The sequence below is a fragment of the Nipponia nippon genome, unplaced genomic scaffold (genome assembly GCF_047370975.1).
Source record: "Nipponia nippon isolate SJK-2023a ecotype South Korea unplaced genomic scaffold, ASM4737097v1 scaffold_3, whole genome shotgun sequence".
Lineage (NCBI taxonomy): Eukaryota > Metazoa > Chordata > Aves > Pelecaniformes > Threskiornithidae > Nipponia > Nipponia nippon.
In genome coordinates this window covers 108,002,117-108,014,694 of record NW_028262347.1, presented here as the reverse complement: position 1 = coordinate 108,014,694, position 12,578 = coordinate 108,002,117, and the positions used below count along the sequence as shown (strand labels likewise).

The following is a 12,578-nucleotide window of genomic DNA, read 5'->3' as shown; positions in this document are numbered from 1 at the left end:
TAGTGTCTAGGCAAGAGGGTTTTTTTTTGTCTAGTACCACAACTGTGAAGATTCACTTTACAATTGGCCCCTGAAGTAAAAAAAAACAAAACAAAACAAAAAAACCCAAACCTCTTGACTACTTATACTTACTACAATAAATGCTTATTTCAATAACTTTGTACTTAATTTTTGCTAAACAAATAGAAAGACACATGGAATTATTGGGGACTGAGACATACAGGATAGAACAACAACAGCTATTCCCTGAGCATCCTAACACCTAGAGTTATCTAACAGAACACTCACAGCTGTTATAATGATCATGATTTGCTGTAGCAGCTGAGAATGGGCACAGTTCAAACATTCCTCGGTGGACGAGACTCAGATTTTTGCAGGCCACATCTTTGAGCCACTAGTTTAACGCACATCACACTTTATCTTCAAGATTAACATAATCCAGACAAGTCACTTCAGTTCTGAGAGTTCACTTATGCTAGGAAAATTGATGCATTTTTCTTTCTTTGGGGTGAAGGCTACAATTCAGGGCCAGAATTGATGTTGTAAAGTTCATTCGCTCAAGAGACTGATTACTCTTTAATTTTAAAACATTTATGATCTTCACCAGTATTCTTTTCAAAAACCTCTTAATACTCTGTCTTCTGAATTATTTTTCTATTGTCAAACTCACAATATTGCTCAGTTTTGGGGGTCTTTTTGTGTTTGGTTTTTTTTTTTTTTTTGGGTGAGGGTGGGAAGGTTGAGATAAGTAGTACTTACCTGGCGGTACAAAAACATTCAACTTTGGAGCAGAGTGAGTTAAAAACAGAAAGCACATTTATAAGGAAAAAGCTTCCTTGCAAGCAAAAGATTCTGTAGCTTCAGTTTAATAATCACTAACTAACATGTAGAGCAAAACCAATGTCTCACTCTAAGTTTTGTAAATCTAAGTACAAAATAAAAAAATATGCAACTTGCATTAGTTTATTATAAACTGTTCTCATTTAATAATATGCAATTTAATCTCTTCAAAGACCAACCTTTACTAGAAGCTCTGTTACTTCATAATGACCATAGGAACAGGCATTGTGAAGTGGCACCAAATCTCTATACAGGAGAGAAATGGGGAGGAGGATTACCTTAGTATGCATATTTCAGTTCCAGATGCATCTATAACATTGCAAATGGTACTATGTTGCACCTTGAACATTTTACAAAAACAGTATCACAGATGTTCAAATAAAGTTGAGGGGAAATAAGAAGCTGGAGAAGAACCCAGAAAATTCCATCAGCATTTTTCAGAACAATAAATGTTTAAAATAATCAGAAGATGAGAAATTAATTGCACCATCTTACTGCAAATGAAATGGTTCTGCTCAGACTTGGAACCCTAAGCAGAAAGAACTATCTGCAGGGGATTTTCAGGAGTGACAGTAATTATTTCCTTTTTCACAAGAACATTGCTCTAAGATTATCTTCTCCCTTGGAAACTAAAGTAGTCTTATTGGCTAACGTTTAAGTAACTGTACAATATTCTACAGCAACAGCAGAGCTAGAGGTTTTAAAGCCAGCTTCATACTCCCTCAAACCCAGTGGTCCTAGGAGCAAGTGAGAAATTTCCCAAAGTGAATTCTATCATTGTGGGCTAGCCAGCGAGAAATGACAAAAGTCAATTCCAACCCCAAGGGGGCAATTAAAGCTGTCTGATTAGGCAGCTATTTATGTAGCTGTGAAGTAATCCTAGGAAAAAGGAAGAATAAGTTTGCTTTCCATAAGCTTTAATGTACATAAATACATATCTTACAAATAGGTTTTTCATTATACTTTATGTAACTAAACAGACTTAGCACTTCTATATTTCACTACATTTCCTGACATAATAACCAAATGCTAGAACATGTAGTCCAAATAAAACCTCTGGGAAACAGATCTTCCATTTTTATCACACTCTTTGCAAAAAGAACTGCAGAAACTTAAAGGCAGAAAGAAAATCGATTCAATCATCAAAACACTTGCTGACTTCACAATGGTGCATGAACGTATTTTATTAAACAAGAGAGAGTAATTTGGCTAGTGATACCTAAAAGACAGCATGTTCTATGGTCAGCTCAATTTGGAGTCTACTGATTCACTAGTCTTAAGCCTGTACACTTTGCATTTTTGTCATAACAGAGAGGTTAAAGATGACGTAACGGTCTCAATTTAGGAATTCTTCATGTTTCAAATAGTATTACTATTCTTTACTTCATCTCAATTTTTAACGAATTCTGTTTATTCTGAACAAAGGAAAAATGAACCTACCCTTTATCCTTAGCATGTACGTCAGCCCCATGTTGCAGTAAGAGCTGTACTATTTTTACACGGTTATACCCAGCTGCTAAATGTAAAGGAGTAGACTGAAATGACAGAATGTAGAATTAATCAGTAACACAAAATCAAGGGTGGATTTTATATTTATTTTTTCCCAAACTTGTTAACAGCACTAATTACTGAAGTCTTTAAAATACTTGCAACATTAAAAAAAAACAGAACGCTTGAATCAAACATTTGACAACTATGTTCATTGTTTACTGACTACTCTCACAGTCATCAAACACAAATTCTGAATTTACTCCATCACTAATACATTCTGGCAGTGAAAGCCCTATTAATAGATTTTTGAGTCCTGCAGTCCATTTTTGCCTTTTAGCCTACCATAACTATAAATACTTTGCTGGGACAAACTATGTCCCTTGTGAAAGGGGAAATAAGATGGCCATTAGATACAATGACTGGTAAACTATAAAGCGATCTCCCTGCCAATCAATAGATTAAGTTTATAAATTATCAGAGATTGTTATCCACATCTGTGAGTGCAGTAAGTTAGTGGGGTCTGGGGGAAACTTAATCTTCTCTTCTAAATTCTCACCCTCCACAGAGCAGTCTGGTAACTGCTCTATGATCTTTTCTAGCAAACCCACTCAAGCATACCCATCAGCAGCACCAAGGGCAGAGCTACAAATTAGTGAAAAGAAATCTTATCCTCTTCATTTACAAACCCATCAACTGAACTGGGTTTGTCCAGTTCCTAGAGGATGAGTCTCATAACTAGAAGATGAGAAAATAGAGATGCATAGGTGTTTTGGAGATCCCAATATATCACCACAAAGCCTTAAACAGGGAAACTCATTCGAACAAAACTTAAGCGAATGAGTACACATACTTAATGAGAACAATGAGGAGGCCAACAATTGATACTCAGTAATCTGAACCTTCAGCAGGCGAGGGGCCGAACCCAGGAGAACATCAGGATATTTTAGAATGGAGACTTTGAACATTTTTCACATAGTTCTTTACCAATACTTATAGCAATGAATAGTTTATTCCTGAAACAGCAGCGATAACTTGCCTAGGGTGTATGGCAAATAAGGGGCCTGTGTGTATCTCTTTGTGATAGCGACAAAAATCTATGAAAGGGCCTCCCTTCATTATCACTGCAGATATGAAGGTCAAGCAGAAGTTCCAATTGAAAAGGTGGGTTTTTTTATTGCTCCTAGGTGGAAATACCTACATAGTCCATTTAAGGTTAAAAAACAAACAAACAAAAAAATCAGCTAGCTGCTAGAGAGGTACAATCTTATTTTCCCACATATATTAAAGAAAATACATTCTATGTTTAACATTCTTAAAATCTGGTCAAACAATAACTGTGAAACATGTAAGAGTTGAACTAATTTTAAAACAGGTTTTAAACAAAAATACCTTTCTGCCATCACTTGCATGACAGTTAACATTTAATGGTGTAAGAAGAGACATCATCTTTTCTTCATTTCCACTCCTGAAAAATGAGATATGAAATGGGCAGAAATATTTTTATTCCAGTTTTTAGTAGCTTATTATGTTTTTATATTTTTCCTTGCTATAATGTTCAGCAGATCTGAAGCAATACATTCACTTCTGTATTGTCAGCATTAAAGAGAAAGCAAAAATGCATTTATGTAACTATTTCTGTAGCTTTATTCACAGATAACAGCCAAAGCTTAGCATGTACGTAGAATGCCAGCTCAAAAGCCAATATATAATACATATTCATTACATACAATTCTGAAAATGTAACTAAACTCCAGATATCTTTCAAACATGCATACCTGGCACTTTCTAAGAGCTCATCTTTCTTGTATTCACCTGGAAGACAAAAGGGAGTTTTTTTAGTTGTTAAATAAATATCTATATACGTGAAGTTCACTACTTATTCCCTTCTTCCAAAATTTTAGAGAATATAAGTGCAAAACATTTGGCAGTCCATTACTGAACTAGCACAATAAACTATTTACCCAGAACACATCCCATGACTGAGATGATGAAAGCCATATGGGAATTTCTATTTAGAATTATAAAACAGAGAGAAGTCACAGTAATATCAGAAAGACAAAAACCAAAATACTGTATTACATTCATTCGACTGTTATTAGTCATAACATAATCTAAAGATTATCACTTACCAGTCAGCACTGCTTTTGCAGACGGGTCTGCTAAATCCAAAGCTGTTCTTCCATCTGTGTTCCGGATGGTTGGTTCAGCACCATGCTGCAGCAGTACTACAAAATGCCAAAGTCTTCCATGAAAAAACAATTCTATAAGACAAGGCTTATGAGACTTATCATTACTGTAAGCCGCAAGCAACAAAAGAAACATCCAGTTACTAATCCTAACTTCCCCTCTGAAATTTTTAATGTCAGAATTCCTTAATGTCATCTGTGAACAGTTTAACCAGTGAAACGTGCCTAGACACATTTTATGAGAAAAAAGCAGAGCAGAAATGGAACAATCACAGACTGACAGGAGGCAATCTCAGTGGAAAGACTGACTGACACAACACAAAACACAGCAGCTACTTCACATCAGCTCCAAAGCATACTGCCTCAAATCCACAAGTGATTATGCCCTAAACTGTACACAGCAGTAGCACCTTGCACTGATATTGGGGCCAAACAGGCAATGTTGTATATATACAACTCTCCGGATGTGCTCCTTCATAAAGTAAACGGGAGCAAACCACACAATCAAAAAATTAGTTTCTTGACCACATATCTAACTTTCTACCTCTTCTTATTTCTTAAGAACTGTGTGGGCAAAATAAGTGGTCAATATAACTGAATTTTAGCTCCTATCCTTAACTAATTTAACATGGCTGCTACACAGAGGGACAGAATGAATCCATTATTAATTCTTTCCACTGTCCTGTGAGTAGCAGCAGAAGGCAGCGTAAGAGTCTAGGCTGAAGAGAATCTAGCTCCATCATGTCACTCCACAGCTCTTTCCCCATGATGTCAATGTGAACCTTTATTCTTAGGCAATCATCAAAAACAGATCTAAAAACTTGTTTCTTATAAAACTGGCATATGAATTTAAGTTTATGAAAGATTTTTAGTTTTAATCCTTATACCAGCCATAGCTTCAGAGAGTAAAAATGGTCTTTAAAAAGTTCTTGATTTTTCACAGTGAAAAGAAATGAGTCAGTCACAGGAAGAGTGGGAGAAAATTACCAATGCAGACATCTGTCTTGCCCTTAATGGCAGCTTCATGAAGGGGAGTGTAATTCCAATTATCCCGAGCGTTAGGATCTGCACCATGTCGCAAGAGAAGATTGACAACTTCGGCATGACCAAAAGAGCAAGCGTTGTGAAGAGGAATGAGGCCTCCATCATCTCGCGCGTGGACATTGGCACCACTTTGAAGTAAATATTCCACTACATCCTTCCGTCCAAAACCTGGAAGAGATAAAGAGCTCTGTGCCATCTGCTAGGGAGGAAAGGTGTCGGGGTGGGGTAAGAGAATTCCCTGTCCCACATACACAGATTAAAACAACAAACTTAAATAACAGTAACCACTCTAAATAACAATCACACCTGGCATTCTTTACTAAAGGAGCATTTACACACTAAGGCTATTTTTGAAACCTCTAAAAATTAGATTAAAATCAGCAGAAAAATAATATTCAAGATATCTTATATTACTGGAACAACTAAAATCTTAATAGGGCCCCTATGAGTCAACAGCTTCTTGAAAACATAACAAAAAGAACAAAACCTCTTTTTTAGTCATTTTAGATGGCTATTAAACTGAACAATATTTTGTATGATACTCTGCCAGCCCACAGCCAGTTTGTGGAAGGACCAATAGATGAGTGCTGGGAGCGGTAAGGATGAGACCAGCTACAAGCCAATGCACATACAATTCATATTCTAGGCTTTTAAAAAAAAAGATTCATACAACATGAGAAGTATTTTACAGAAACACGTTGCTTGTTTTTTAAAAAAAGCAAGTTAAGCAGCACTGTTCTCAGGTTAAAACTAGAAGCACGGCTATTTGCTTTCTAAGGAATAATTAACATCATGTGCACAGTCTCCATCTTTGAAATGATCACCTAAGAAAACCCTTAGGGACACAAGAAATTTATCTGAGACCATTCTCCATTGAAGAAATTTATTACGGGTGTATGCACAACCATAATTTATAGATATTAACAATGTCTATATTCAGTGATGCCTAAAATGGTTATAAATATTTGATTGTGACTGAAGCACAAAAATGCTCTTACACATTCTGAGGCACTTATTTACAAACACATCATAAATAAGGTAATTGCTCTTATAAGCCAATTCTATAGCTACTATTGTTTCATTTCAGCTGTATCTTGCACATTTATATAACAGCAACTAAACCAGGACATCAAACTTATCAACTGTATCTATGTTTTCTCTAACATCTTCACAAGAGGCCAGAACGAATTAGGACTTCTGCCTGTAGCCATTATGCCCAACTGGTTATGTTCCAAAGGCCACTGCCTAGAGAAATCCCCCAAAAGTTTCATGAAGGTTTCTTTGGGTCTCAGGGATTATTAGGGCAGGTAAGAGCCATATTTTGGTATGTATCAGACTTGTGCCAAGTACCTTCTGGAAATAACCCATGTGTGCAGGACTTGGCCTTCCTTGCTTTAGATACTTGAGTTGCAAACCTTTTTCCTGAAGGGATCAAGAACTGTATGGGGATGAAGTCTTGAGCTTTTCCCTCAGACTGAATCATCACACAGTTGCCCACACCAGTGACACTCAGATGGTAGCAAATTTAAACTTTGTTACAAATCATCCGTGGAACATCAGTAGGTAGGTAGAAGTCCCTGCAACCATAACCTAGAAATGATATTTATTCCTGATAAATGCACAACATTTCAGTGACGAAGTCACAGAAGCATATGAGAAGTGTCAGCATTTTAGTTACAACTGAGCTTTTTAAGTTTAGTTTAGTTGCAATGCAACTTTTTCATAGCATGTTCTTCACTAAACCTGACTATTCAGTAAACCCTTATCCCAGACCGACAGCACCTGAAATCCTGGAGCAAGAAGCACTTTCACCTTCACTATTCAGAGCTCAAAAGAGAAACATTGCCATTATTAAGCAATTTCTGGAACCTACTTGCTGAGAAGAGCTCTCATATACAAGCTGTATATGCCAAAGACAAAGAGGCCAGGAAGGGTATTCAGAAAAGCCTTTGTTAACTTCTATCTTTCCTCTTCTTCTCTCGAAAGTCTGGTAAGGAGCCACATTCCCCGCAGATTTCTGATTATTATAAAAATAATTTTATGTGAAAGTTTTTAATCCCAGAATGAACTCCAAGGTATTTTCAAGTAACAGCCACAAGACTATACTGGTGATGTCCTTCCATTATTCAAAATATATTATTAATACAAATCTTAGCTTGCTAGCACCTTGACTTCACTAGAACCACACGCTGTACAGCAAATTCTCTTCTGAGTGTCAACATGACAGTCGCCCATCTTGTAACTAACAGACGGCACCCTGCCTGTCCTAACAGAGAACAGGAGCTGAGCACACTTGAGAGGAGAACTGGATCAGACGTATGGTCCATGCAAAAACAATTTATCTGCACAGGCACAGTAAGCCACAATCACTGCACATGCTTGCATATTTCCACTGCCAAAAAACATCAGTACCTATACAACATATACCCATGCAGCCATATTGTCTACATGGTAAATTATATGCAGCATATTTCTCATTCTTAAATAAATTTAGCTTTCATAACTAGATATCATAAATATTGTTATTTTTCTTAAATGTACCCTCCTGAATTTTTCTTACGTCTTCAAAATTTCAAAAAATTCTGTTTCTAGGTTGAACATATACTCAAAATATGCTAAATTCTTCAAGGAACTATTCAGATGAGACTTTTCACAAGCGCCAGAGTCCTGCAAACACATCATCAAAGCTGTTATTTCATGACAGACTGCTTGGTATCGTCTTCTTTCAGTACCAAAAAATGTTTTCCAGAACTGCATTAGTTATGTATGTTAGAAAAGCTCCTGATCAGATTCTCTGTCCAGAAGTCACATGTTTGGTAGCTAAACATCACTCATTCTTATACAGAAGGCATCCCTGTCTCTCAAAGCTTTGATTTAAAGCCATGGTTTTGAACGTAAAATGCCAACCTTAGCAGGAATCAATACCGTAACTGAAAATCAGCTGCAGTAAAGCTCATTATAGGTGTAGAGAATTCACCTAGATGCCCTCTATGTAGTACATAGGTTCAATCAGATACAGTTCATGAGCAACCCATAGAGACTCTCTGTGCAAAGCCTGCATCCATTCGGAAAATACCTTAAGTATAGTAACACCCCTACGCTACCTGTAGTTATTTTAATGTTGAGACAGGCTCACTTGCATCACACCAATTTTTGTCTCTTCAGCACTGAGTGCACAGCAGGGATTCCTTACTTCCTTGTGGAAGCATTTGTACAAGAGGGCACCATATATGGACAGAGAAGTATTTTCTCCTTATTTTCTAAAGGATGGGTGTGTACAGAGGAGGTGACCAAACTCTGTACGATGGCCTCTCCCTCCTCTCTCTTGTTTTCACTGAGGGTGGAAAGAGGGGACAGCCTTTGCTGACACAGGGAAGGGAGCTACTACCTACTGTAACAGTTCCTCTTTGCCATTAGTCCACTGCTGCAAAAACAATTTCAACACTTAAGAAACCAAAAATTTTCATTTTTAAGGGGTGGGGTTTTTTTTTTTTGCTCTTGAGCTTCTATCAGAAGACCAACTAAATGGTATCACAGCTTGCAACTGTGCAAGATAACTGTCTCACCATCACAAACACTTTATGTCTTATTGCAAAATAGAAGGGCTACTCGGGGCCTCCAACTGACACTCTTCTACCATCTATGACAGCTGAGTGGCTCACTGCACTTGTTCCCCAAAAAGTTACAAACTTTCAGCTGACAAATCCTGAATATTAATCGCAATAGAAACTGGTGCTTGTATAGATATTTTTTTAAAAATATTTATTTACAGTCACTGTTGTGTCATAATTGACATTCACCTAATTTTGACAGGATGAAAAGCTACAGAAACAACTGAACTCCGGTTCTTCTCCCCTGCCCCATGCATTCATTTTTTCAATGAACTTTAGTTTGCAGGAAGGGCATTTTGGTTCCTGCCAAGTTCCTAAAACCTTCTGATACTTTCAAGTTTGACATACACTGTGATGAAAAGGATTGACTTGAGGAAGTATATGCAGCTTATGGTGAGAGAGGATTGAGCCTATTATGCTGCAAAGTGTGGTGGGCTCTTGACTTATGCTTCAGTGTAACTTATCTACCACACAGACAATTGTGTACTACAAAATCCAAACAGCAGCCTTCACCAAGATGCCAATATGTATTACTTCCAATAATGACACACGCCCAGGGAGAGCTTGCAGTATTTTTTTTAATATATTTTAAAATCCACCTTTACAAAAAGGTAAAAGCTTTTACCACATGTTAAAATAGGAATTTGTTTTATTTCTTTAAATTCCCAGGTAAGATGTGGGAAAAGACTTAAAAAATGGAACCCAAGTTCGGATCCCAGGATGCCATTAAAAAAAGAAAAAAGGGCCATACAAAACCCATCTTCACATTTCAGCTCCATCTCTTCCATAAAATAAGTCTTGAAACTGAATGAAACTAGTCAGAGAAGTTCTGTAATGCATTTTCTAAGAACACCTAGCCACCTAGGCTGAAGAAAGCAAGAATACAACAGACTTTTATTTCCTGGAACGTAATTCCTTTAGGGACAGAAGACGACAGAAGCTAGTATTGCTCCAACTGTCAATAATGGGAGAAAAGCAAAGCAAAACAAAAACAATAACCCCAAAACCCAGGAGTTACTTATGTCCATTTTCATGCTCAGTCTATTGAAGGTAGGCTGACAACAGCAGAGTTCTACCTGAAGCAGTGGAGGAGTGTTAAATCAAGAAGTTATACAAGTATTTTATGTCACATGTTAACCAGAAACTTTTGGCATCTCCTACAGTCTTGTGAGAGGAGCAATTAATTTCTCTGCATCAAGTCTGAAGGAGACGTAAGCATGGCAATGGCCTCTCCCATTTACACACCAACCTGTTTAACATTAGAAGCCTAACAACTACATGAACTTATTGCTATGCATTTTTTAAAGAAAAAGCTTTCTATAGATCAGGAGTTCTGTTTTTTAAGGTCAAAACAGATGACTCCTGTCCAAAGAGAACAACTACATCACTGTTATCACATGAGGAACTCCATAGGCACAACCCCAACCCCCCCGCAAAACCCACCAATAGAAACACCCTCACTTCTCCAAAATGCTGTAAAACATGCTCATTTCTTTAGAAGTTCAGAGGTTATTACTGAACAGGCAGGACTACTGCATATAAAAAGATAGCTGCAAAATTGTTTTCCTCTGACAGGATATTTTAAGTTGTCTCCTGTGCTCTCTTGTTGATCAAGTGTCTTAAATCTGTGAAAAGCAGCTGCCCTGAAGAGGCTTTCAAGAACTTAGACCTCTTAAGTCTACTGAATGTGAGGAAAGGACACCTTAAGTGGAAACCTCTCCCAAAACAATTCAGTGAAGAAACAAACATCTTTATTACTATCCATGTTGTTTAGCTGAAAAGAAGCTGCTGCCTTCTGCAGCCTGCCAGCCTTGGGGTCCTACGTCTAACACTGCAATAAAATCAAAACAAACAACATGAAAACAACAGTCACAGTCAGGTCTTTGTCTGAAAAGGTGGGATACAATCTTCTGGCCTGTTGCCAGCGAAAGCAGTTGTTCTACATCTCAGTTGTTTGCGTATCTAAGTCCTGAATTAACAAAGCCTATTTGCTAAAGATAAGAACACAAAAAGCTTAGAAACGGTGTTACCTGGCAGGCACCCTTCAGGGGTGAAATTCTAAAAACGAGCAGGCCTGCTGAAATCAATGGGAACAGCACCTGGGACATATGTCGCCTGTCCGAGCTCACGTGCCACAACGTGAACAGTCTAAACCTCAGTCCAGATGCCCTCAACGCCAGCTGAGGTTTAATTTAAAAAAAAAAAAAAAAAAAAAAGAAAAGAAAAAGAAGGAAACGAGACGCCACCGGTACCACTCAGCCGCCACCACGGCGCGGGTGACAGCTCAGCCGCCACGCGAGCCCGGGCGTCGCGCCCAGAGACGGCCACAGCCCCGGGACGGGGGCCGGCGGAGCGCTCGGCCCCCGCGCTGGGCCCGGGCCCACCCCCCGCGGCGGGGCCTGCGGCCAACAGCGCACCCGGCGCTCCTCCGCGGCCCGGCCGGGCCCGGCCCTGCCCAGGCGCCGCGCCGAGAGGGAGGCGGAGGTGGGCGGCCCGGCGGCGGCGGGCCTGGCGCCCGGCGGGGCTGCCCCCCGGGGTCCCCCTTCCCCACAGAGGCGGTAACGGCGGCCCCAGGCCGGTACCTGCGGCGAAGTGCAGCGGGCTGGACTTCCTGCCCGCCGTGTCCCGGCTGTTCACGTTCTCGGGCCGCACCAGCCGCTTGACCCGCTCCACGTCCCCGTTCCTGCAGGCCTCGAAGAGCTCCCGAGCCGGCTCCGCCGCCGCGCCGCAGCCCGACGCCTCAGCCAAGGCAGCCGCGCCGCCCGCGCACCGCCGCCCCGCCATGCCGGGCCGGGCCCGCCGGAGGCGGCCGAGCAGCCCCCGCCGCCCCGCTCACAGGCCGCGGCCCTGCGCGGCGGCAGCCCTCGACACGCGCCGCTGGGCGGGGCGCTGGGGCCGCCGCACCGCGGCGGAGGGATCCGGGCGGAGCGGCCGCGGCAGCAGCGCCGGACCCGGCCCCGCTGCGCAGGCGCCCGCGCGTGGGAGGGCGCAGCGAGCGTGCGCGGGGGCGGCGGGCGGCCTGGGGCGCCGAGCTCCCGGGGCTCCGCCGCGGCCGCCCGGCGCCTCCGAGCGTAGTCCGGGGGCTGAGGGGGCCGCCCGGGCCTGCCCGGCCCTTACCTCGCGGGCCGGTGTTTCCGCTGGGCTGCGGGAGGCGCTGCCGGGTGTGGGCTGTGGGAGGCCTGCTTGAAGCGAGGGGGCTGCCGGCCTACCGGCCATTGCCGCTTCACGAAACTCCTGTTGTCCCCAAGTGCTGTCTCTCTTCTCTCCCCGCCGCCCCCCCGTCCCCCGTCCCCGAAGGCCCTTACTGCTGCGGAAAAGATCTGAAACTGGATTCTTGTTAATACGAAACAGTTTTTCAGTACACTTGTTCCAAAGTTGGGGAGGAAGCAAGATGAGATAGTGCTCA

At 41.1% G+C, this 12,578-nt stretch overlaps 1 protein-coding gene across 1 annotated transcript in view; it reads right to left on the bottom strand.

The window, feature by feature from the left end:
- Positions 1 to 12,080, bottom strand: part of TNKS2 (tankyrase 2) — a 33,113-nt gene extending 21,033 nt beyond the window's left edge. The window contains exons 1-7 of the mRNA XM_087764577.1: positions 11,755 to 12,080; positions 5,505 to 5,729; positions 4,461 to 4,556; positions 4,107 to 4,143; positions 3,721 to 3,796; positions 2,281 to 2,375; positions 1,020 to 1,086 (exon numbers count right to left, since the gene is read on the bottom strand). Coding sequence (XP_087620703.1) covers positions 1,020 to 1,086; positions 2,281 to 2,375; positions 3,721 to 3,796; positions 4,107 to 4,143; positions 4,461 to 4,556; positions 5,505 to 5,729; positions 11,755 to 11,956 — 798 coding nt within the window. The 5' untranslated portion in view covers positions 11,957 to 12,080. The remainder of the gene's footprint in view (positions 1 to 1,019; positions 1,087 to 2,280; positions 2,376 to 3,720; positions 3,797 to 4,106; positions 4,144 to 4,460; positions 4,557 to 5,504; positions 5,730 to 11,754) is intronic.
- Between the last annotated feature and the right edge of the window lie 498 nt (positions 12,081 to 12,578).